The sequence below is a fragment of the Chrysemys picta genome, chromosome 16 (assembly GCF_011386835.1).
Source record: "Chrysemys picta bellii isolate R12L10 chromosome 16, ASM1138683v2, whole genome shotgun sequence".
Lineage (NCBI taxonomy): Eukaryota > Metazoa > Chordata > Testudines > Emydidae > Chrysemys > Chrysemys picta.
This window is the reverse complement of record NC_088806.1, coordinates 25,300,830-25,326,715: the sequence shown is the minus strand read 5'-3', so window position 1 is coordinate 25,326,715 and position 25,886 is coordinate 25,300,830. Positions and strand designations below refer to the sequence as shown.

General features: G+C 49.8%; 2 protein-coding genes across 5 annotated transcripts; both read left to right on the top strand.

Moving 5' to 3' along the window:
* The first annotated feature begins 1,849 nt into the window (after positions 1-1,849).
* LOC101933092 (TLC domain-containing protein 5-like) lies at positions 1,850-8,773 on the top strand. Of its 3 annotated transcripts, none has more exons than XM_005303758.4 (4): positions 1,850-2,008; positions 2,984-3,091; positions 3,667-3,866; positions 6,419-8,773. In XM_005303758.4, the coding sequence occupies exons 3-4, from the start codon at positions 3,668-3,670 to the stop codon at positions 6,955-6,957; spliced, it is 738 nt and encodes a 245-aa protein (XP_005303815.2). In that variant the 5' UTR covers positions 1,850-2,008; positions 2,984-3,091; position 3,667; the 3' UTR covers positions 6,958-8,773. The 3 variants fall into 3 exon arrangements, with proteins under 3 accessions (XP_005303815.2, XP_065425334.1, XP_042707819.2); XM_065569262.1 differs by having other exon boundaries at positions 1,859-2,008; positions 2,845-3,091; XM_042851885.2 differs by lacking the exon at positions 2,984-3,091 and having other exon boundaries at positions 1,866-2,008.
* A 4,185-nt stretch (positions 8,774-12,958) lies between these two features.
* On the top strand, positions 12,959-23,392 carry LOC101932458 (TLC domain-containing protein 5-like). Of its 2 annotated transcripts, XM_065569031.1 has the most exons (4): positions 12,959-13,082; positions 16,464-16,805; positions 17,468-17,667; positions 19,767-23,392. In XM_065569031.1, exons 3-4 carry the CDS (start codon positions 17,469-17,471, stop codon positions 20,303-20,305), a joined length of 738 nt encoding a protein of 245 aa, XP_065425103.1. In that variant the 5' UTR covers positions 12,959-13,082; positions 16,464-16,805; position 17,468; the 3' UTR covers positions 20,306-23,392. The 2 variants fall into 2 exon arrangements, with proteins under 2 accessions (XP_065425103.1, XP_008162753.1); XM_008164531.2 differs by lacking the exon at positions 16,464-16,805 and having other exon boundaries at positions 13,001-13,082.
* The last annotated feature ends 2,494 nt before the right edge of the window (positions 23,393-25,886 follow it).

Here is a 25,886-nt window from a genome sequence, read left to right as displayed (position 1 = left end):
GATAACTTCCTTGTTTACTTCTCTCAGAGTAAACATTCCCCCTCGAGTTTACACCAGGATCCCTTAAAAGTCCCGATGAGAAGGGGGAGGATGGTCCCAGAGTTAGGGTGCTGGTCTGGGACTTGTGGGGTTCAAGTCACTGGTCTGCCACAGACTTTCTCTATGACCGTGGGCAAGTCACTTAGGGCTTATCCTCACAGCAGGGTTAACATAGGTTCTTACTCACATGTTGCCCCTCAGCCCCTCCTGTCCACACACAAAACCTCTTCCCCAAGTGTGGTGGGGCTGCAGAACAGGCCAAAGCCGGAGGGCTGATCACACTCTGGCTTGTAATCCACCCAGGCGGCAGTGAGGACCCAGGTTCAATCACTTGAGTGTTGCTAGTTTTCCAATGCCTTCCCGCGCTTCCTCCCCTATGCCCAGGACAGACAAGATTTCCCACAACTCACTGGAAAAGAATCAGAGTAGTGCCCCCCGGGACTCTAGGCTGTGCCCCCCCAAGCACCCTAGTGGCACAGACATGAGTGCAGCTCTCAGACACTATGGTGCCAGGGTCCCACTGAAGTACCTAAGGCAGACAGCTGCTGCCCCATCCTGGCACAGGGTAACTCTACAGTGGACTGGCCTTGCTCTCAGGGAAACAGAGCTCCTAGTTTTCAACACATCCTCATGAAAGCTGGAGGGGCCCTTTGGAAACTACTTATGGATCCAGGCATCTGTTCACATTGCCTGTGAAATACCCAGGGCCATGGTCTGTATGAAAGCCAGTCAGATAATAAAAGGTTTCAGAGTAGCAGCCGTGTTAGTCTGTATCCGCAAAAAGAAGAACAGGAGGACTTGTGGCACCTTAGAGACTAACAAATTTATTAGAGCATAAGCTTTCGTGGACTACAGCCCACTTCTTCGGTTGCATCCGAAGAAGTGGGCTGTAGTCCACGAAAGCTTATGCTCTAATAAATCTGTTAGTCTCTAAGGTGCCACAAGTCCTCCTGTTCTTCTTTTTTTAGTCAGATAATAGTAACCAGGGGGAGGGAATTTTGACAAAATGAATGACCAGCTCTAACCAGTGCCTGTCCAGCTGATGGACCCAGTTCCTCCTCTCCCCAGCCAGACCAAACTAGTGATTACATCTGTTTTTCTACTGGAACATATTAAAATAACAATAGATCCCACCCCTCCACCAGGAGCAAATACATTCTCACTCCTCCCTCCCTGCGTTCTTCCCCGTCTCTTCTTCTCCACCTTCTTTTCCTTCCACCGCCTACCCCCACCCCCTTTCTGAAACCCATGAGCAGTGTATTTCGCCCCCTCTTTCTAAACTGGGATGGGGGGAGCTGGAGAAAGATGTGGGGCAGAGGGCAAGGGGAAGGTCACTTTCCTTGCCCCATCCCCAGCCCGACGCCAGCCCAGTTCCTGCCCCACATGTAGCCCAGTAAACAACACACCCCAAAGCCCTGCCCCGGCAGGGATGAGAAACACCACACGAAATAAAGCCAGATCAAAGGGGGCATTAGCTGGTAACCCCATCGCAGCTGCGGGGGCAGGGAGGGGAACTCCCCCTCTGAGCTGCGAAGGGGGGGTGTCTCCGATTGCCAAGCCCCGCACCCCTAGATCTGAGCATGATAGGCGGGGGGATAGAGATTAGTCCCTCTCCCCGCCCCCTCCCCAATATCAATACATGGGGGCGCGGTCTTGCTCCTCGCTCTCCGGATCTGGGCATCCTTTGGGGGTGTAACTAATCCCACCCCCGGGCAGCTGTTGGGGGAGTTCTCCCCGAGCCCCATTCCTACTGGTCGGGAGAGGACCGCCCCTTTGCTGCCCCGCTCAGTTCTCCCTGCCCGCAGCTGCTGACCCGAGTGGGGAAAACCTGTGTCTGCACCAGCTCCGCCCCGGCCGCCTTCCTCCCAGCTGCGAGCCCCGCCGGGGCTTTTGGAGGCCAGCGGCGTCTGGACGCACAGCGCTGGAGAGGGCGGCCCTGAGCTGCAGCGGGGGCAGCTGGACCAGCCAGGTAACGTCTGGGGAGCCCGCACTCCGGGGGCTCCCCGCGTTAGAGGCCATGCAGGGGGCCGGGGGTGCTGAGAGCCATTGAACCAAACTAAATCCTGTGTATGATGGGAACCACTTCCAGCCAGGGGGTGTGGCTGCACCCCTAATTCCAGCACCCCTGCCTGGGGCTGCCTGGAAGAGACTCCTGCTCTCTCCCGGAGGGCTGGGGTTCCCAGCGGCCGCTCTCCGTGTCCTGGCTGGGGGCTCAGACCCTCCTGGAGCTCTCTAGGGAGTGGGGAGTCTGCACTGCTGCCCCCGCAGAGCCCCCCTGCCTGTCCTAGGCAGGAGCTCTCTTGTGTCCCCCGGGCAGCCCGGCTGGGTTCCTGGCACCCCCCGGGCAGCCCGGCTGGGTTCCTGGCACCCCCCGGGCAGCCCGGCTGGGTTCTTGGTAAGTTAACCAGGGTGTGCTGCTGTCATCATCCCTCACCTGGCTCAGCAGCAGGGGAGGATGGAGATAACTGGATATTGGATCAGGTCCCCCATGTGCCTTCCTGTCCACCCCCCCCCCCCCATATGAACAGGAGCTGGAATGGGGGCGGTAGTGGGTAGGGGAATGGCATTCAACTCATTGCGCTGTGCTCTGGCCCAGGGATGGCTCTGGAGTTTTTAATGCCCGATTAAGCAGGTGGCGTGTCTTGCTGTGACTGTGTGCTCACCCTAAAGGGGGAAAGCCCTAGGAATTGCCTCTCCCCCTAAGCTATCTACTCCCCAGAATAGGTCTGCACCCAGCCATGCACTGACTTCCCATCTCTTCTCTTTGTGTCCCCATCGCCCTACACACCCTTCCGCTTACCTAAGGCTTTTCCGTGGCTTGTGCTGACGTGGTTACTATCGCGCAGAGTGCTAGTTATCTCATTGTCACAGTCAAACCTCTTCTCTTCTCTCCAAACCATCCCCACCCGGCTACTTTTCATGCAACATGCTGGCTGATCCACAGAGGATAGTGGTCTGTTAAAGCAGCCTGCTAATAGACTTTAAGGCAAGTGGTGGAAGTCTAGGTGTTGGATGTAGCGGCTCTGGCTTTGCCTCCTGTTGATGAGATAAGGTGAGTCTCATGGGATAAATTAAAAAAAAAAAAAAGTCATTTTCTTGTGCTCTCCCTGTCAGTGGTAGGCACCCGTAGTCTCTAGTCTTAGAGTGTAAACTCTTTGGGTTGGTGCGGTACCTAGTGGAATGGTTTCCAGGCGCCCTCCCCATACACACACAATGATTTTTCCAATAAACCCGCAGCCATGTGTGAGCACTTGGCTCTGCCATGCCAAAAAAGGGGCAGCAACACCATCAAGATATGATGCGAGTAGGGATGGGGATTTTGTGTCCGTCTTCCGTGCCTCTGTTTGCCAGCTTGAAATGGGTGAGGTGCTTGTTTGTGAAACCTCTTTAAATTTCAGTAACCTGAATGGGCCTGTGGAGAAGCTGACTGGCAAACATGCCAATGGGGGGGGGGAGCAAAAAGGTTGGGTATGATGACGAAAGGACAGGGTTGAGGATGGTTCTGTGCGTCTTTTCCATCGGAGTCCTTGGGTGCAGCAGCTGGTGCTGATCAGTGCTAACTCTGACGGTGGGGATCTTTTTAGACGGATTACTTCACCAGTAGTGTTGTTTCTCTGTCCATTCTAGGATGATGCTCTCCGTCATTTTCCAGGTGACCTGCAGCCTGACTGCCTGGCTCTCCCTCTACGCCTGTTTCTGCTATTGGAATAAGCACCGTACTTACGAGTGGAGTTGCCGGCTGGTCACTCTGATGCATGGGGTCATTGTCACCTGTCTCTCTGGCTACGTTGCTTTTATCGATGGCCCCTGGCCTCTAACTCACGCAGGTATGTTTGGTGGAGTTTTGCCCTGGGACAAGTGATCTTCTCACTGAAAAGAGGCAGTGTCTCTGTCCTACCTGTGATTGGTGCAGGAGGATTAGTTCTCTCTCCTTAGAGCTCCCTTTGCTATCTCTTGCTGTCTACACCAGGTTTTTCTCTTTCATGCTCCCATCTACGCTTGGAGCTGTGTTTTCTTTGCCCGCCTGTAGGCCAAGCCCCTGTGACCTTCTTGAGACCCATCTCTCTTTCTTGCAATCCCTGACTGCCGATCCCCACACTCAGGCTTTCTTTTCTTTTCTTTTTTTTTTTTTAACTGTTTCCCCCTGTTGTACTTAGCAGTATGCTGAAATTCCTTGGGGCAGGGCCTTGGCTAAGTTGTTGGGCAAAGTGCTGTGCACATTTCTAGACTTCATCAAGAATAAAGAAACTCTTTTCTTTATTCCCATTTCTAACTTCATCCTGCATGTCTCGCTCATCCTCTGGAAGTCAGTGGGGTTCCTGCTGTTAGCGTGAGGACAATGCCTGACTGTCACTTAAAGTATCAGGCCCCTAAACTGAGAGAGCTTTCTAGTGGGGATAGACTCTGCCCTCCCCAATGCGCAACCCTGCTGCTTTGGTGGCTTATAAATAGGCTTGGTAGAATTCAGTGTTGATTAATTTTGGTGGGTAATATCGATGGTTCATTTTTAAGCTTTTTTTGTATTTTTATAAATTCTAAATTTTTACAGTTGTGGGCAACTATGTAGGGAGGTCAGATAATTATTTAATGACAGTAGAAGGTGAGGTAATACCTTTTTTCGGGCCAACTTTGGTTGTTAAAAGAGCCAAGCTTTTGGGCTCCATAGAGCTCAAGGGCCCACAGACCTGGAGAAGAGCTCTGTGGAGCTTGAAAGCTTGTACCTTTCACTAACAGAAATTGGTCCAATAAAATATATCCCCTCACCCCTCCCACCCCCCCGCCCTTGTGGCTGTCGTATCCTGGGACCAACATGACTACAACAATACTGCAAAAACCACAAAGTGTCCATGTCCCATGTCAAGATATAAAAAATAAATATCCTAAATCCAGAAATTATTTGTTGATTGAACTATTCATTCACTGGTCCATTTGTAACCAGCCTAATTCAGAAGTTTAAATCACCGGTTTTTGACTCTAACAAGTTCTCAAGCAGCGTTTTTCTTGCTTTCCTTATCTGTAAATTTCAATTATTATTGCTGGAAAAATTTTGATGGGTCAGTAGCATAGCTAGCGGGGTGCAGGGGAAGCGGCTGCTTCCCTTCACCCCTTTTCCCAAAAGCAGTGCCTTTCCAAAGGTGGCCGCCGGCCGGAGGAGCAAGGGGGGGCACAGGCTGGCCGCCCGCAGCACAGCCGAAGGAACAGGGGGGTGCAGCATGGCGGCCGGCGGGCGTGCGGCCGGAGGAGCAGGGGGGTGAGGGGCGGTCAGCGGTGCAGCCAGAGGAGAAGCCAAGGGAGGGCGTGGCCGGAGGAGGAGCCAATGGGGGGGCGCCTTTTTTAGGTTTGCTCCCCCTCCTCTTAAAAGCTGGCTACGCCACTGGTTTGTGTGTGTACAGTGAAATCGACATTTACGGATTAAAAATCTGATTTTTCCAAGCCGGCTTCTAGAGGCCATTCATATCCCGCACCTTGCCAGGGAAGAATTCCCCAGCACAAACATCGCATAGGGTTCTGTGGGTATGCCAGGGATGGGAGGAGTGGGGTCCATAGCATATGGCACCACAGGTGTTCTGTCTGGTAGTCCCTTAAGAGTCCATCCTGGGCTGCTAAGTGGCCTAAAGGAACCCTTAGGCTACCGCATTCCTCCATTCCCCCTCTTCAGCCTGTGCCTTCTCAATTTGACCCAGAAACATCTGCTACCATTAGTGCGTGCAGCACGGTAGACATTTAGGGCTATACACTTGGGACTGTAGAAATGGGGAAAAGGGACTGTGTGTGGGGGAGGGCTCTTGATGGACAAAATCCCTCCCATCCAACAAGCCCGGGATTAGAGGACAGTTTGGGTCCTTCGCTTGGTTTTGTCTTGCTTTATTTATTTAAGGTCATTGTCTTTCAAAGATTCCTAGTCATACTTGCTAAGTTTACAAGGTAAAATATCTTTCTACCTGCCAGCTGCCTGCAGATGTAACCTGAGATCTGAGAGTCAAGCTGGGTTCTTTCTGACTTGTGCATTGGAGATTTTGCCTTCAGTTACACCTATGTTGTTGCATTGGCAGAATATACCTTCTCTCCAGTTGCAAAGCAAACTGTTCTACTAACGATGCACGAGGCAGAGCCGACTTCAGCTCTCTTTGAGCTGCGTAGGCTCTGCTGTGATGATGGAATTCAGAAGTAGTAAATCTGGGGGAGAGTGTCTTATGCACTCAAGTTGGCAGCTCGGACTCTGCATACACCCAGAGAGCAGATCTACTGAGTGAGCAGCCACTGTTTTTCATAGTCTGGTGAACTGTATTCCTGTGTGTTCACTGTGTAGCTTTCCTTTTAGAAATGGAGCCCTTAGGAGCATCTCTTTTCAGTTTAATGCACATGTCTTTCCTTTCAGGGACGCCAAACACGCCTCTCCAGGTCCGTGTGCTGTGCCTTACCTTGGGTTACTTTATCTTTGACCTCAGCTGGTGCATGTACTTCAAGACAGAAGGAGATCTTATGCTGTCTCATCACACGCTAAGTATTTGTGGCATGGTGCTCGTGCTGGGGCTCGGCAAGTCAGCCACCGAAATCAATGCCATTGTCTTCGTCAGCGAGATCACCAACCCGCTGCTGCAGGCCCGCTGGTTCCTGCGGGAAACCGGGCACTACTGCAGCTTCATTGGGGAAGCGGTGGATGTCTCCTTTGTGGCTCTCTTTATGGTGCTGCGGATTGGGGTGGGAGGCCAAATCATGTATTCTGTGATTGTCTCCTCCAGACCCATATGGCTACTCAAGGCTGGAGGCCTGGCTATGTACATAGTGTCCCTGGGGTTCATGATCGAAATCTGCAGCTTCGCTAGGAGGAAAGTGTTGAAAAAGTACCATACCTGGAGGAGTGTGAGCGGCGGGGACATGCCCCTGAAAACCAATGGGCATCTGACACCTCATTAACCTTGAGCTGAATGGACTAATGTGTCTAACCTGGCAATAAGGAACTGGGAATCCTGGCCTGGGCAGTTGAGTTCTGAGAGCGAGAACTGTTCAACACCAGCAATAATGTGAAATGGACCGTTTAGTATTGGCTGTCACGAGCTGGATGAGCCGGAATCGGATGATGCTGCAGATGTCTAGCAAATGCTGATGGGGAAAGGGAATCCTACAGAAGGGTGTGACGGTACTAACTTCTCCAGCACTGATATGGTCTCAAAAGGGAGGCTAGATACCACTCGAGCTGTTCAGTCTGCTCCAGGCAAACTGCACAGTCCAGGCACACTTTGTAACTCCAACTTCCTTCTCAGAGGCAGTAGGTCTGTGGGGAGTCTTTCCCAAGCTACGCAATAACAGAATGCACACTTGGACGAGAGGCACTGCACGAATGCCAAGTATTTATTGTGGTTGAGCCTGGTATCTTTAGAAGCAAAGTTGTTTTTTTGAAGGGATGGGACTGTAGTTGGGCTAATAACTGAGGCCTGGTTTCTTTTCATGAAATGCCTCTTCCCCCTTCATCTTGCTTCTGCTATTGGTATTTATACTCTCACACAACCCAATTCTGGTCTTATTTGTAGCAATGTAACTTCCGTGGAGTTACTCTGCCGTTGCACTAGCAAAAGTGGGATCAGAATTGGGCCCATCTGCTCAGTACACTTCTTTATAGAGAGGTGTTCCTATGGAGTGGTTCTCGTTGGCAGTCTCAGCAATGCAAGACAATGGATTGAAGGGGCTATGGAGATTGAAACCCACCCCTCACCCTGCTGCTAAAGGGATCCTTTCAGGGGAAGGATAATAGAGGAGAATCTTGTCCCGATGCCATACTTGCTCTGCACATGAACCATCTCCAGAAGTGTGAAGCCAGAATCTTTCATTAGTGCTAAAGTCACATGAAAACCAGACACTGTTTTGCAGGTGTGACAGTTAAATGTCTGTGTGCAAGTGTGTAGGCTTCAATGCAGTGCCCCTTCCCGGGCCATGCCCTGGATCTGTCGCAGTGGGCTCCAGTATGTTTTAATCTCCCTGCACTTGCATTTGATTTCCCTCTGGCTTTACTGTGTGGATTGCACTATGCCGGAGCCGGCAGCTCCCTTTTCAGCTCTGCTGTAAAACCTCTCCTGACGAATGGCCAGGTGTTGGCCTCAGGCTACCTAGATTGATTTCCCTGCCCCCTCTGAAATTTCATCAGGCTGGGGAGGGTGAGCCTTCCCCCTGCTCTATCAAAGCCATGGTGTCACTGCTGCTGGGGGAGTTTGAAGGCAGGATGAAATACTATAGTGGGGAATACAACTCCTGTGGTGATCAAGGGTCTTCTACCCCTCACCCCCTTATTGGGAGCCTATTGTGGTTGCCCCTCTTTGCGCTGTTATCTGCCTTGGGGTTGAGGGTGGGGGAAGTGGTGCACTCAGGTGACTGGGGGATGGGGAATGCACATGTGTGAGAGGTGGGACAGTGAAGGAGAGTAAGGGGGGGAGACTCCCATGTGGGGGCAGGAAGGAAACCTGCAGTTGCAAGGAGAGATGAAAAATGAAGGAGAATTGGAAGGAAAAGCAATGGAAGGTGCAGCTTCAAAGGTGGTTAAATTTATTCTGACTGCGTTATGGCTGGAAATACACATGGAATCTTCAAGGAAATACACATGCAAGTCAGCCGGAGTCCTTGGCTATGCTAAGGCTGTGTGATAGACTAGCATGAGGCATGAACTCCTTGCCTGAGTTGGATTATTAATGCTTCAGGCTGATAAGATTTGTAATAAAGTGACCGTCTTTTGTAGCATAAATTTGCTGTGCACAGTCTCTCTTTAAACGCGGGATGGGATGGTAGGACCCAGTACTGCTGTGACTCAAGTTGTGGCTTGCTTGCTGACCTCTTTCCTAAAGCAAATGCATTGCCTTGACCTTCTAGCTGCTGTACTCCAGAACGTCTTTGGGTCCAGGTCTGTAGGGTATGGCTTAATGGCCAAAGCATCTGTGTGACAGAAGACTAGGAGCCAAGTGCTAGCACTCTGACCACTATGGTATTTGCTATTTCCCTCCCCTCCCTCCGGGTGTGGACTTGATTGGAAGATGGGTGCTCAATGGCTTAATTAGGCAGGAGGCCGATGAGCTAATCAGAACCATTAACTGGGAAGAGCTAAAGGAGAAGAAGGAAGAGGAAAAGTTTGGCAGGTCCAAGGGATACAGGATCTCAAGCAAGGAGACCTTTGTGTCTCACGCTCCGGAGAGTGGGCTAAAGTGTCTACTTGTATGTTGCTGTAGTGATGAACTGGTGGAGGGGACGAAACAGGTGGTTATAAAACTAGGAAGCATCCAGCCTGTTTTTGTCACCCAAAGGACAGAGGAGATAGGCCTCTTACAATTAGCTTTGGGACACCTAGACTCATTCCTCAGCAGGGCCAATACGGTTCTTAGAGCAAGCACTACGCAGTGTGTGTATAGGTTTTGGGGGGAGTCTTAGATGAGACCTTTAAACTGAGGTTCTTACTGGGAGGAAAGGTCATATGGCTCTTTGCCTAAAGCAGAGGTCTTCTAAAATTCCCTTCTTGTTCTGAGTGTGCCCTGTGGTCCACTGCTGACTTCCAACCCAGAGGTGGCTGTTTTTTAGGAAAACCTGGTAAAATGCTTTGGAAGGGACACTCAATTAACATTAAAAAGAGGGACTATGTGAGAGGCCTTTGTGTCCCAATGTCCTCGTGCTAGCAGCCCTTTATAGTTCTCCATATTCTCTTGCAGGTGTAAGAAGATGGTGAAGTCTCGTAATACACCATCCCCTTCCCAAACTAGCAACTGCTGATGGATCTGATAGTTTTGAAATCACTATTAAATCTGCTATTGTTTTGAGTGATTTGATCCTTAATAAAAACAAGCTGGTCCCTAGAACAATGGGATATGTGGCAGATAAAACTACAGGCTTTTTATCAAAAGGAAGTGCCCAGAAATCTTCAACTAACTGGGCTTGTAATTTGAGGGGGGCCAACCCATAAACATTTCTCACTGTTTGACAAGAAGTATCTTTGAGATTTATAAGTCATGCAGGCTAACAAATCCAGTGTTCTATTACTGTGCATGTTGCAACCCTCATGCTAACTGGTATTATGAAAAAAGTTTAAAATGTAGGTTGAAGGACAGTCTCCTGATGAAATGACTGTCCTGGGACTCTAGAGATCTGGGTTCAATTCCTGGCTCTGCCACACATTTCCCATGGGACACTGGGCAAGTCACTTGTTCTCTGTGCCTGAGTTTCCCCATCTATAAAATGAGTATAATTAGGCTTGGAAGAACTAGATTTTTATTGGTAAATTTCAATTTCACTGACTACACCAAAGCTGACATTTCCATCCATAACAAACAATTTATAGATAGGCAAAGTAAGAGAAATGCTGCTTGAGAACTTTTCAGAGCTTAATTTAAGGATGTTGACTTTGTATGTTTTGATGTGAGATTGACCATTTGTGTTTTACCTGTTATAAAGCGTTCACTTGTTGAATCTCATCATCTACTAAAATATTCCTCCTAATTTCCTGCAACTGTGGAAAATTTGATAAACCTAAAAAACTTAATCATAACTTTGTACAACTGTGAAAATGTAAATTCATGCTTAAAAATAAACATCTGTTGAAATTATTTTTAAAAAAATCAAAAATTGCATTCTCCCCTGCGTAGGTATAAAATGTCCTGGGTCTGTCCTGTCTAGTAAGATTCTATCTGCAGCACCTGGGCTGATAGAGGGCCTTGATCTCAGTTGGGCCCTTAACCCTGCTGTATTACTGCCAGTCACAGTGCTGTTGTCTTCCTCCTTGAGTCCTCCAAAGCAATGCATTGAGACTTCCTAAGCTGTGGCTGTCAACACTCATTCTTGCAATCTATGGTACTGGTACCAGCAGATCAAATGTCATGATTCTGCTAGTTTGTTATAGTTTCTCAAACAGGATTTGAGCCTGGGGTCTGTACTGGCCTTGCCTACTGCAGCAAAGGCTCAAGCATGTAGAAATGGGGAAAAAGCAGTATGGGAAAAGTAAGTTGGTTCCCTTGCAGGGGAGGTTTAGTTTCCTCACCCCTAAACTATGAGCTGCTTGAAGTAACAGGAGCCTATACTTGATCTACCAGAAAGCCAAGTTTGAGTGATACATAATGCACGGCACAGTGCATATGGGAACTGAGCCATGCTCTACAGCACAAACCACACCTGGCCAGCCTTAAATGTATCATTAGGTAAAGCTTCATAAATGTTTCTCTCTTGTGGCAGATGTGGGGGGACCGCTTTCATCTCTCTCTCCTTCATGAAACATACACCCTACCCTGAGGAGGAGTTTGTGGGTACAGTGATGAGCCTGAGAGGCCACTGGGTTCTTCAGTGTGGTTTAAAAAAAAAATCGCAATGCTCACCATTTTCACAACCTAATACAAAGGAGACCCTTTAGTACAGCAACCTTCATTGTTGCATCTCCTGAAGAGGCAGATGATCTACATTATAATAACTTACATGTATTGTAGGATCATCTACTGCCCCCTCCCCTCCCCACGCAGGGCTCTATGGGTCTGTGTACACTGCACACCAAGTCTGGGCTCTGATTCAGGTTTGAACCCAAGTCGTCCTTTCTCCACACACAAATCAGGCTGACTCCGGTCAGCAAGCCCACAGGACCCAGGTTGAGGAAGGAGGTGGGGAGGTCATCAGACCCCGAGTCCTGCTGTTTGGGGGGAGGGATAGCTCAGTGGTTTGAGCATTGGCCTGCTAAAGCCAGGGTTGTAAGTTCAATCGGGGGGGGGGGGGGGTAAAAAAAAAAATGGAGATTGGTCCTGTTTTGTGCACGGATTGGACTAAATGACCTCCTGAAGTCCCTTCCAACCCTAATATTCTACATATATAGGTCCAAGCCCTATTATTTTGCAGTGTGGATGCAGCTAAAGCTGCAGAACTACAACAGCAGATCTGCCTAGTGCAGTAGGGGCCTGTTTGCAAGGCTGTGAGTTCCAGATCTAGCAGCCTGTGGGGCTAGGTGCTGTTCACACATCAAGGAGAAAAGGAGTTCCAGCCCCAAGAGCTTCCAGTCAAAGCAAAGCTCTAGGTTTTATCATCACTGGATGGATCTTTGTGCTGTGCTGCCTGGATCTCTGTGGGACGGAAGGGTCAGAAAGGGGGTTATGCTCAGCTGCCCCAAATCTGGGCACGTGACGTTGGGGTTAGGGTGTATGGCTCTCTTTCCCCCTCTGGCCTCAATCGTTGTGTAAGGACCGGTGGCTGGATATTGTTTTGTTGGGATTGAACTAGCACCGTCCCTACTAACAGCTGAGGTCGTTGCTATAAGAATGGCCATACTGGGTCAGACCAAAGGTCCATCTAGCCCAGTATCCTGTCTTCCGACAGTGGCCAATGCCAGGTGCCCCCGAGGGAATGAGCAGAACAGGGAATCATCAAGTGATCCATCCCCTGTCACCCATTCCCAAATTCTGGCAAACATCAGCTATCTGAGCTGATGCAGAGTTCCCCCACCGGTGAGACAGTAATGCAGCCATTCACTAGGTCAGTGTATTGCATATAGGTGGGAGTTAGTGGTCCCTCCTTCCCCACAATGCGGATCTGCACATAGAGTGGAGTGGGTTAAGTAATTCTCTTTCCCTGCCTCCATTTGTGCCTGGGGATGGCTTCCTCCATGACCTAGTACAACAAGGCCCTGATTCGGAGAGGGGGTGTCTTTGGGGTGCTAGTACTGTAATATACATCATGCCAATATAAGTCACAGCCTCTTCTCCTGTGCGCTGGGAGAGACTGTGGGCAAGGGCAGATGAGGGGTGGTTGTGTTTCTTGTCCCTCCCTCGCTAAAAAATAAATAAATCCCCCCTGTACATAGGGGTCTGGAGGGAGTTTGTTCTCTTCTCCCCACACACACACTTTCTGCTCCGCTGGCCCCGTGCTGCCGTCCGTCCTCCCCACCAGCAGGCGACCCTAAACCGAGATCCTCTCTGTCAGCAGCCGGCTGCCGGAGCCTCCTGCGCGGCGCTCTGTGGTTCCTGTTACCGAGAGACGCTTTGCTTACAGGGGCGGAGGAACTGAGCAGGATCCCGGCTGAGGCCTGGAGCTCTGGCCAGGTAACTTCGCCAGGCGCGCCCGGGACTCCCCAACTCTCCGGGCCAGCTGGGGCGCACGGGCAGCCCCGGGACAAGGGCGCATGGAACTCAGCTACCCAGGGGCGCACGGGGGCCCCATCCCTCTAGACCAAAGGGAGCGCACGGGGGTCCCCATCTCTCCGGACCAAGGGAGCGCACGGGGGTCCCCATCTCTCCGGACCAAGGGGGTGCATGGGGGTCCGCATCTCTCCGGACCAAGGGGGTGCATGGGGGGCCCCATCCCTCTAGACCAAAGGGAGCGCATGGGGGCCCCATCTCTCCGGACCAAAGGGGTGCATGGGGGGCCCCATCCCTCTAGACTAAAGGGGGCGCACGGGGGTCCCTAGCTCTCCGGCTCAAGGGGGCGCACGGGGGTCCCTAGCTCTCCGGCTCAAGGGGGCGCACGGGGGTCCCCATCTCTCCGGACCAAGGGAGGCGCACACTAGTTCATCCTGCTCGGGCGCAGGGTGGCAATAAGGAGTTCCCCATCTCTCTCAGCTCTGGTTAGTACAGGGTGGGGGAAGAGACCCTCAGCATTGGGAGCTGCTTCCTGTTGAGACTGGGGAGCCCCCCCCGGGATGGAGAGAGAGAGGAGACCCAGCTCTGCTGCCCCTTGCATCACGCAGGATACAGTGATCAGCTGCTCCTAAACTCTCTCCTGGCTCAGCGGGTCGGGATGTTATTCCAACGTTCTGCTTATTCAGAGGCTCATCAGGTGCCGCCTGCCTGTGCCGTGTTCCCCGCCCAGTGTATTATTTTGGCTGCATCCTCCGGCTCAGCCTGGTGCTAGGACGAGCCGAATGGTGTTGGCCAGCTTCCAGCATGACAGGCTCCCTCTGGGAATGACATTTATTTCGCTCTATTCAGTGCTGGTCTTTCCATAGGCTCTGGGCTGGCCCCAAAGGCGATTCATGCCCTGAAGATTCCTTCCTCAACTTTCTGTGCAATTTTGTCTCATTCCTCTCTTGCCCCCTCTGCTGTTTTCCATGTCATGTAGGGAAAGCATGAGCCCTGGTCTCTGAGCTAAGATTCAGATTCACACTAGATGGACAAGTCCTGCCTTGTACCACTAGAGTTTTTTCGGCCCCCACTAATCCCAGCTCTCTACCCCCTTTCCCTCAGCAATATCTCGGAGTGATAGCTACCTGCCCCATTCAAAAGAAACAGGAGCACCCATTTATTCCCAAGACTTTGGATCAGACATTTGCTCCTGGTAGGGTGACCAGATAGCAAGTGTGAAAAATCGGGACGGGGTGGGGGGTAATAGGTGCCTATATAAGACACAGCCTCCAAAATCGGTACTGTCCCTATAAAATCAGGACATCTGGTCACCCTAGCTCCTGCTATAACAGATGGAGAGACAAAAACTGTGAACTCTCCTTCACCCTCTAACATTTTGAGTTTAGACTGAATGTAAAGTAAATTGGACGATGTTGTGGTGAGGCGGGAGAGCAGCAGTAGGGAGATGGAGCCCTGGTATGATATATTTTATCCTGAAGAAGAAGGACTTTCTTCTGGTTACAATACTGGGCTGGGATTCAGGAGATCCGGTGTTAATTCCTGACTCCTCCATGCAATCTTTGTGACACTTTGGCCAAATCAAGGATGATTTAGTTGGGTGTTGGTCCTGTTTTGAGCAGGGGGTTGGACTAAATGACCTCCTGAGGTCCCTTCCAACCCTAATCTTCTATGATTCTAAGTCACTTAGGCGTGGATTGTCAATGGGAGAAATCCCAGCTTGCTGTCATTTGTAAATTTTGTAAGTGTACTCTCCACTCTGTTATTTAAGGCATTAATGAAAATATTGAATGGTACTGGACCTAATTCTGACCCCTGTTGAGTCCCCCTTTGGTTCCTTCCCCCAGTTTGACAGCGAACAGTTGATCTGCTTTTTGAGTATGGTCTTTCAGCCAGTTGTGTGCTCACCTGACCGTAGTTTCATTTAGACCACATTTCCCTAGTTTGCTAATGAGAATTTCATGTGGCACTTTGTCAACCCCCTAAGTAAAATCCAGATATATCACATCTGCAGCTTTCTGCCGTCTACTTGGCCAGTAACTCTGTCAAAGAGAGAAGTTAGGTTGGCTTGTCATGATTTGTTCTTGACAAATCCATGTTGGCTATTCCTTATATCCATATTATCCTCTCAATGCTTTGGGGGTTGCAAAGGATTGTGGGTTCAGGGTCACAGGAAGAACCAATGTGAGCGTTTTTTGGGTGCAGTGAGCAGGATGGGTAAGCAGGGGTGAGTTGAGATGTTTCCTTCTTATGTTAAACTTTGAGATCTACTGATAAGAGTTACACTAGACAAGTATGTATTATTACTTACTTACTTACTTACTTTCTGCTCCATGCTGTTTATCTCTCATCCACCTGTTGCTTTCTGTCATGCACTTAGATTGTATATTCTCTGGGGGAGAGACTGTATTCTTGTCTGTACAGTACCTGTCTGTGGCCCCTCAGTGCTATTGTAATACAAATAAGGAGGGATCGCTGGGCTGGGGGTAGGATCACTTTTGGATAGTTTCCCATGGGTTGCACAGATTGTTCGCAATCTTATATGACCACCAGCAGCTGTGGCAGTGCACAATAATTGTAAGCTGCTCTTAAAACAGAGCTTACTTTCTACACCACTAAAGGAGAGGCTTAAACAGCATGTCGGTACCTATTAATTTACGCATGTGGAGTGTGTGTGTTTAAAGAAAAATCTGTAATTATAATGTTTTAAAAGGCAGCTTTGTTTTGTTGAGCATCTTTCACACAAAGTATCCAGGAAATGCTTTAGTTTTGCAAAATTACCATTAAATATCAGAGGGAGGGAAAAACCCACAGCAGTCAAAGAGGGCAAAGGAAAACACGCCTATCTTTAGATGAGATTTGGAGCTAGATAGAGAATTGGCGAAGCGATCCTGGGAGGCTGCTCCAGATGGCAGGAGCTCATGCCAGCAGTGCTGAAGAGACAGAAGAGGCCGGGTGCTCGCTGAACTGAGGTGAGTAGCAGAGAAGATCTGGTAGAGGGTTTTCAAATAGATGAGGAGCAATTTTGAACTGTGCCCTGAGATGAAGGGGGAACCGGTTGTCAGAAGAGGGGTGATGTGGTCAGACTTCTTTACGTATGTGAGAAAAGGGGATGTGCTGGAATGTGGAGAACTAGGACTCAAAAGGGAAAGGTGGTCCAATAGTCAAAGTGGAAGGAGATTATAGGGGTCAGGTGAAATTCTTGCCCATGTCTATGTATCCTGTGTACACATCTGGAAATGGGTATTGTGAAGTGTTGGAAGGCCTGCTTAATGTTTGTGACAGGCAGCACTCCTCAGGTGGCAAGTCCTGTAGGAGTGCAAAATATTTCTCTTGTTCCAGCAGAGGTGGAATTGAGATGCTGCCCTCCATGAGCAATGTTACAAAGCAGGGCAGGTGATGTGACGGGCAGACCTTTCAGACGCAGAAGGCACGGGAGGAGAAGAGTTGAGGCCCAGGGATGACTCTTATACTTGGAGCTCAGTCTTAAAACTTTTTCAGAATGCAGGAGCCTGCCACTTAAGTAGAGTAGATGGCTGAGAACACATCCCACCCGTGCTCTGCACTCTACTCTGGCTGCCAGTCTGATAATGGGTCCATTTCCAAGTCCTGGTCTTTAAGGACCCAACTGGGCTAGGACCTAGTGGCCTAGAAGAGCATCTCTCACAACACACCTCCCCACAACAGGTAAGACTGGTGAGGTTGCTTCAGCTGGCACTCCCCATGGGCTGCTTTCTCAATATTGGGCCAGCCACTGGAATTCACTCCTAGTGGGTCTAATTCTCATCACCTTCGGGGTTCTCTGCAGGACACACTTCTTTCAGACAAGGCTTCCTCCTAACAGAGTCACGGAGGGTTCCCTGGCAGTAGATGGTAGCCTGTTCCAGAATTGGGAGGCAAGAGACCTTACATTCCAAACCGTGCCAATGAGTCGCAGTGTGACCTGGGGTAATTCACATCACCGCTCTGTAGCTCAGGATCCCCATCTGAAAAATGGAGATTATGATGCTGACCCTCTTATGGGAAGCAATTTGAGAGCTGGTGAGGCTGCTACTTATTGTATTCTATCCCATTGCCTGCGATGGTGCCTTACCTGAGTAAAATGGTTCTGTCTGAGGCAGGGGAGGAGAGAAGGTGGCAGCTCTAATAGGATTTGCTGCATGCTCCGGTGCTATGGCAGCAGGTGCCTTCAAAATAATTTGTTATAACAAGCAGCAGAAAATACTAATTTATACAGAGGAGTCGTCAGAGCAACTTAGTGGTAAGTCTGGAAATGATGTGATGGAGCCAATTGACTTTGCATGTGACTAGATTAACTAATCTTTCTCTGTCTCCCTGCCCTGTCCTAGGATGATGGCCTCTATGCCCCTCCGGGTGACCTGCAGTCTGATCTCCTGGCTGTCTCTCTACACCTGGTTCTGCCATCGGTATAAGCACAGGAGTTATGAGTGGAGCTGCCGGCTGGTCACTCTGACCCACGGTGTCCTCGCCACCTGCCTCTCTGCTTACATTGGTTTTATCGATGGCCCCTGGCCTTTGACTCACCCAGGTGTGTTATGGGGGTTTTGCTGTTTCCTTCTTGGGCTCCATCTCCAGTCAAATGTAATTGGTGCCAGGAAGGGGGGAATCTAATTAGTGTTGTTAGTGCTCCCTTTGTCACCTTCTTCTGGTCTCACTCTGAGTCTCTTTGCAGCCTGCTCCCTCTGGAATGGCTTCATTCAAACCCACTTCTCTCCCCTGCCCTGCCATCAGATTGGCTATGGCTAACTCTCCCTGTTCCTTTGTTTGCACTGTATCTGTGCATTTTGCTGGGGATTTTAAACTCCTCAAGGCTGGGATCTCTCATTTATGCACCAAAAGCAGACTGAAGTAAGTAGGTGCTAATCCCATGGAAGCCTCTGGGGCAAGTTCAGCGTGTAACTGGTGTACACGGCTTATGAAATGGGTGTGAGGGCAAAGTAATATTATTGCACTAAAGCTGCCACTCACCAAGCATGTGAGGAGTATGAGAAACCTGCTAGTGAGTAGGAAACTGACCCTGATTTGTTTGTACAGGGAGGGGGATTATTTCATATTCTTCTGAAGAATATAAGCCTCCATTTAAAAAAAAAAATCTTCTATGGTTGCAAAGACAGTCTTCCAAATGTGACCCAATGCAGTGCTGCCTGCCTGAGTGCAGCTAGACAGCCCAAGTGCCTCTGTTGCTGTTCATAGCTTTGCCTAGGCAACAGCAGTGTGAAATGGACAGAATTCTTGACACTCCTCACCCCTGCCCACAAGATTATGAGCAGCTGCAGTGAAACTTAACAACCTCTTGTTAATTTCACTCTGCTACTTGGAAAAGTTCTGAGTAGTGGTAGAGGAGGCTCCGGAGCTATTCACAAAGGAGGACACAAATAAACCTTGGCTGATTGATCGTGGTGAGAGAGAAAGTACTGAACTCCTCCCTAACATGGGAAGAGAGAGAAGGAAGGTCCTGCTAGATTGCAGCTGCCTGCGGGGGGCTTCTAATGTATCAAATCTCTGAACCCACAGCTGGTATGCCCTAGTAGGAATCCCAGGACTTCCTTCCCCATTTCAGACATAGAGGATTTCAGGTAGTGATTTGCAGGGGAAAGGGCTCTGAACATAGCTGTTGTGGTTCCACCTTCATCTCGCCTATCAGCCTCTGGCTAGTAGCTGTCTGGTAAGCATTTATAAGCAGTGTGACTCCGGCAGAGGGGATGGTCTAGAGTTATAGGCATCAGTTTCCAAATACGCAGGGGCAGCTTCATGCACCGGTGCAGGGACAGAGTGGGGCGCAGTTTCTGCCTCCCCTGTTCAGAGGCTGCCAGGGGCCAGTACAGGCTGGTGCATCTGTGAGAGGGCTGCCTTAACTTGTGCTCTTTCTTCAAAGGCCCCCGTGGCATTTTTGCAGGGATGCAGAATAATGGGGACATAAGAATCCCACCTCCTGTTCCCAACCCCTCTGCCCCTGCCCGTCCACGCCAGAACAGCCCCGTACCTGGCACTCCTGTGGAGGGGGAGCTGCTAACTCAATGCTGGTCATATGAGGTCCTGCACTGGAGATATTCCCAGGGTGTGTGTGTGTGTGTGTGTGTGTGTGTGTGTGTGTAGGGGGGGGGGCTTGTCTCTGCCCTGCAACCCCTTTCTGCCAACCTAACTGGTGTAAAGAGGCTTTAGTGCTGCGGGGAGTCAGGCCTATGACCCTCTGGAACCACAGGTTTGAATCCTGGCAAGGTGGCCCCGCTCTTAAAAGCTGCGGTCCTGTCTGCTGTGAATGTCATCGCTCCCCATGGTGGAGGAGAGCTGTCGCTTACAGGGAGGATTTTCCTCCCCGCTCCCTGCAGTATTCTGTGCCAGCGTGCATCTGAGTTCTGCCCTCCACAGGAGGCCTTGCTACATTTGGTAGGGAAGTGATTCATGGAGGGGGGGGAGGGGCGTGTTTCTGTAATGTTCTCTGGGCTCCTTTGGGATGGGAGGTGTTTTGCAAGCATAGAGGCCATTATCGTGACTTCCTCAGCTTTCCCTTGCTCAGTGCCAGGCGCAGCGGCCATTGCTGGAGGAGAACACCTTGCCCCTTCTGCAGATCCTGCCTGCCTGGCGTCTCCTCACTTTAATGTACCAGCTGGTGTCTTTCCTTTCCAGGGTCCCCGAACACAACCCTCCAGGTGCATGGGCTGTGCCTGAGCTTGGGCTACTTCCTCTTCGACCTGGGCTGGTGCGTATACTTCCAGGCGGAGGGTGCTCTGATGTTGGCCCATCACATGGTGAGCATCTTGGGAATCACGGTGTCTCTGGCCCTGGGTGAGTCGGCTGCCGAAGTCAACGCCGTCATCTTTGGCAGCGAGATCACCAATCCGCTGCTGCAGGCCCGCTGGTTCCTGCGGGAGATGGGGCTCTACCACAGCTTCACGGGGGACGTGGTGGATTTCTTCTTCGTGGCCCTCTTCACGGGCGTGCGGATCGGGGTCGGGGCCTGGCTCATGTACTGCGAGCTTGTGTCACCCAAGCCCAGGTGGTTCATTAAGGTGGGGGGGGTGATTATGTACGCGGTCTCCTGGGTTTTCATGGTCAGCATTTGCCGCTTCGCTAGGAGGAAAAGCATGAAGAAGTACCATGCCTGGAGGAGCCGGAGGAACGAGGAGCTGTACTCGGAAACAAACGGCTATCTGAAGAGTCATTAACCCTGCCGACTCCAAGTTCACGATCTTGCAAGAAGGGGATCGAGCCCAAGGACAGGAAGGTCATTCTTGGGAGATGAGCCATTTAACATTAGAGAGAACTGAGCCAAGTGCATCCCTGGTGTAACGCCATTGAAGTCAGTGGAGTTACACCATCAATGCATTGAGTCTGGGGAGTGTTACCTGGAAGAGACTGCATTAGAGGTGTGCTGTATGTATGTAGACATATAGCAAACGGCGTGAGTGGGGAAAGGGCTTAATTTACAATTACAGCAGTTGCCAGTGCATCAGCACAGGTGTAAATAGCAGCGTTAGTGGCTGACTCCTTCAGCACTGATCTAATCTTGAAGGAGATAAGATCAAGCACTAGGTCTCCGTGTTCAATGTATTGCACAGTGCACGCACCTAGTGTGACTCTGATTTCCTGCTCAGAAGAGGTGTGGTCTAGTGGTTGGCGTGGGGAAACTAGGAGTCAGGATTCCTGGCTCTGCCACCAACTCGCAAGGTGAGTCGCTTAGCTCTCTTTGTGCCTCAGTTTCCCCATCTGTAAAGTGGGGATAATGAGGCTGATCCACACCTCTGTGAAGCACTTTCAGATTCTTGGGTAAAAGGGGGTCTGTATATGCAAAATGTGGTAGATATTTATTATTATCTTGGCATTTCCTTTGGAAGAGAGAAGCTTGGCGGTTGAGCCAGAATGCAAGTGCAGGTTAGATAGCAGTTGAGTCAGTATTATTTTTCTTCTGGTTGCTTGTAATTCTTTATGAATTTATTTATTTCTGTTACAGTAGCGCCCAGAATCGAGGCCTCGGTGTACTAGGTGCTGTACAAACACACACACTGAGGCAGTCTCTGACGCGAAGAGCTTACAATGGCTTTCCCCCCCAGCTCACTCCTTCCCACCCCTGATCGTTAAAAACGATACCCACAATGTTGTTCTCGGTTCCCTCTCCAGTAGTCAGGTGTCTAACTGCTCCCATCACAAAAAGCCACATCAGCAAGGGGCTATAACTGCTCCACTTGCTGGCTGTCTCCGGAGGTGGGCTGATCTGCCCATGGAGACTGAATTCCCCTTTGCGATGCTTCCCATCTGTCCAGGGACAGGGGATAGCACAGAGGAAGCTTGCTTTGCTGCTTAGCGTGCTCTAACTTGTGGATAAATGACATAGTTAAGGCTGGTCAAACCAACATCTCTCTCCAGCAGTAAATTCATTTAAAAACTAAATCCTTAAGTAGGATGAGACTGGCAGCTCGCAGAGTAATAACCAGATCCTGACCTTGGTTAACCTAGAGTAAAGGCAATGCATTTCCACTGTGGATTTAAACCAGTGTATCTGAAACCAGAATCTGGCCTAGTGTTGCCTTTGTGATAGCCGGCTGACCTGTACAGAGGAAAGCTGTGTTGCTGACACTGGCCCCATGCACAGATTCTGCTGTGTTGGGGAAACTGTGTTCCAGTTTTCAGATGCTGTTGTGTTTATCTCGCTGCAGTCTCTTAAGCACAATTTGGTTTTGATCCTGGCCCTTTTACGTGTGGATTCCGCCATGCACGAATCTTCAGTTCATATTTCAGTTCTCCTGTAGACGTCGCCTGTTGCAACCAAAGAACTGACAAGCGAATTGCCACATGCCAGCTTCAGGTGAACAGAGCTGACAGAAGGGCAGACGAGCCCTCAAAGGGAAACTCCACCTGTTTTGCTCGGTGCAGTGATACAAATGTTCACTCTTGAAGGGAGGTAGGTGGTTAGCACAGGTAAGTGGTAATCAGGACTCCTGGGTTCTATTCCTGGCCCTGCCACTGACCTGTGTGTCGTGTGACCTCTTTGCTTCAGTTTACCCATCTATGAAATGGGTATAATATTGACCTACCTCACAGGGGTGTCTTGAGGCTTATCAACAGTAAAGCACTTTACCCACCTATGGTGAGTGCTTTCAGGTCTCTGGTGAGCAGTGCTGTATAAGTGTAGAGTGTTACTGCTGTGATTTGAGAACTTTCCCCCAGGGTATATAAACTATGAATTATAACTGGGACTAAACTTTCTAACTCAAACATAGCACTTCTCAATCCCTGGCTTACTCAAATCACAAAACCCTAGAGGGATGTGATGCTTTTGAACAGTGTTTACAGGCAGGATTCTGAGAGGTACCAGTTGCTACTGTGAACTGGAAATATATTTAGGGGCCAGTCCTGCAATCTCTTCTCAGGTAAAGTTTCTGTTCGATTAAAGAGAGGGTGGTGGGGTTGTTTGCCCACGTGGTGACTACAGGAGTACGTCTGGAGTCTCAGCCACCTCCTGCAATGGGCCTGAACCTGAAAATCTTTTTGTGTGGACCTCTCATCAGTCAATAAAGGGTTTGTGCAGGGAAGGCTTGAAGGTTGGAGTCTCAAGTAGGCTTAGAAGAAAGCTGAGCCTGGTATGTTCTAATTGCCGGCCAGGAATGGTTCCATGCGCAGACCTGATGATTTGGATTGAGACCTAGATCTTCAGAGAAGTTTGGTGTGCAGTTGCATTCAAAGTTGATGCCGTTACATGCACAAATGGTCGAGTAGCCATGGTGGTGCGTGCAGTGGAAGTAGTAGCACATGCAAATTAGATAGGCACTTTGCACGAGCCGGTGTGCACTTAGAAAAATATGAGCTGTAATGGCCAAGGAGTTCCTTTATTTGTGCTTCCGAGAGCAGAAAGGGGACTTGTTGCAGAGCCTCTGATGAGTATCAGGACTGTTTAGAATGTTATACAGGGGTGCCCGAAGACAAAAAGAGTAATTGACAGTGGCTTTGCAGAAAAGAGACGGCAAGAATGCTTCTAGCAAAGGCCTTGTAGTGCCTGCAGTGGGCACAAGTGCAGAATCATGGACCCAGGGAGAGGGAAGATACCTTGCCATCTGAGTGAAGCACATGGTGGGAGAGAATGTCCCAAATTACACTGAGTAGAAGGGCTAACCCATGGTGTCTGGAACAGATGTGTGGGACCAGTGTGAAATACTAACTTGTGTTTGAATTACTGTGTAATAATTATTAATGTTCCACCGGTGGATGGTGTAGAAGCTTTCTATTACATTTTATAAAATAAAGACACTTTAACTATACAAGGAACCGAGTCTCTCTCTCTCTTTAATGCAGTTTCTTCTTTTGAAGGTAAAATACTGGCTGCCAGTTTTCACTAGGAGGGTGGTGAAGCACTGGAATGCGTTACCTAGGGAGGTGGTGGAGTCTCCTTCCTTGGAGGTTTTTAAGGCCCGGCTTGACAAAGCCCTGGCTGGGATGATTTAGTTGGGAATTGGTCCTGCTTTGAGCAGGGGGTTGGACTAGATGACCTCTTGAGGTCCCTTCCAACCCTGATATTCTATGATTCTATGAACTGTTTTTCGGTGTGTAAAAGCCAGGGCCGGCATTAGGGGATAGCAAGCAGGGCAATTGCCTGGAGCCTCATGCCACAGGGCCTCCGTTAAACTATATTGCTCAGGCTTTGGCTTTAGCCCCGGGTGGTGGGGCTCAAGGCGCAGGCTTCAACCCCTTAAGGGAGACTTTTTGGCTTTCTACCCTGGGCCCCAGCGAGTCTAATGCTGGCCCTGCTTGGTGGCCCCTCTAAAACCTGCTCGTGGCCCCCCGGGGCCTCGGACACCTGGTTGAGAACCGCTGGATGGGTAAAGCATTTGGGATCCATACCCACCAATCAATGGATAAAGTATTTGGACGTGCAATCCTGCCTCTGCCAGCGTCTCATTAAGGGACTTGTGAGCAAGTCCCTTTACCACCATGTCTTTCAGTGTCTCCATCTGTAAAAGGAGTCTAGAGCCTAAGTCACAGGAGTGTTGTGGAGAGAAAACAAGGAGTGAGAATGGCTCATCTCAGGAAGAGAATAAAGGTCCCAAAGCTGGTCAGAATGAATGAGGCCATCTACAGGTATCTGGGCCCACTCGGGAGGTTTTCCACCGCAGCATATGGAGGGGGGGATTCTGGCCCCCACGCTCCCCCAGCAATGTAGGCGCTGTGGAAGAGCCCCAACTGGGAGCAAATTCCCCTGGCACAGCACCGGTGTAGATCCAAGGCAGGCAGCCCTATGCTGCCTTGACCCTTGCAAGTCCCAGCCTCGAGGATGAGCGTACTCGTAGCATTCAGCCCTATGTGAATTCTGGGCTGCCTGCTGCATGGCCCGTAGACAGCCCTGAGGAAGCTGCTGTGTGTTTGAGCACTCCTCGGGGCCGTTCTAACTTATGCTGGGGGCCACTGCAGCCTCCTCAGCGGCCCAGAATCTGGAGGGTGCAAAGATGGCGTGATGATGTACACCCGGGCTTTATTGTCTGTGTGGCACCTCTTAAGAGGCACAGAACAGAATCTAGCCCTGAGCTGGCGGGGGGGAACATGCAAGCAAGCGGTGGGTGTGACAGTTTTCAGAGTACCCAGGATTGAGAGTCACCTTGTAGCCTTCCCCGCCGCCGTCTCCAGCATGAGAAAAACTTGCTTGTGCTTAACTGGGTATCAGCTCCCTGACGCAACCAGCCTGTCAGCTACCCATGCACTCACCTCTGGGCTAAGCCAGCCCTTACTGTGCCATGCAGGCTAACGATCAATGCACCCCAGTCCCTGGGCCCCTTTGGAACTGAGGTGTCCAGCCTCTTACCCACTGAACACCCACAGAAACACTACGTCTGCTTGTCTCCACCAAGGGAACAGGGTGCACCCCGCTTTGTATGATTCAGCTCAGGGTCAGCCCCTGACTTAACATCACAGCACTTAGATATATTTATAGTGAAAACAACAAGTTTATTATCAACTATTCAAGAGAGAGTGTATATGGATAATGGAAGGAAACAGTTACATATAAAACAAAACTAACATGCTTTCTAGAGACTAAACTCAACAGGCTAACCTTCCTGTGGCTCATTCTCCAGTGTGCTGCCTCTCTGTTGATTTCACATCTCTCCCACCTGCCCCGTTGATTTCACATGCAAATAATTTGCCATCGTGTTGGCTTAAAATGCTTAGTTTACCTGCTGACAGAGAGACCGGTCAAAAAACATTTTATCTGGCAGAAAACCTGTTTGTCAACTCTGCCTTGATGCAGACTTTAAAGCACATTTTCAGTAGACGTATGTAACTCCTGACCTGGTATCTGTACATAAATTTCACAATGATATTAACAATCAGTGTGACCTTGGCTTTCATTTAAGACCTCACCTGATGCTCTTTGGTAAACCAGAATGTATATACCAGAATCCGGATATTCTTGTAACCCCCTTCCCAGTTGGCATTTAGGGGTTCATGGATCACACTGGGTTCTCCAATGCTGCTGAAACCCATCTCATTTTATACCTCTCCATTTGCCTTAAAAAGCCTTTCCCCCCACCCCGCAAATGACCACTGTTGGCCCTAGCATATATATATATATATATATACATATATACCTTCCCTTTCAATCCTCAGCCATACTTCTGTAACTGAGCCCCATATTTATGTTTTAAGAGGTTGGTATTTTATAATATTCAGGGCTTTATTCCCTTGCAACAGTGGCCCAGGCACTGATCAAAAAGCTGAATGTTTTAAGACGTTAGTCTAGACTTAATACCAGCACTGTCAGCA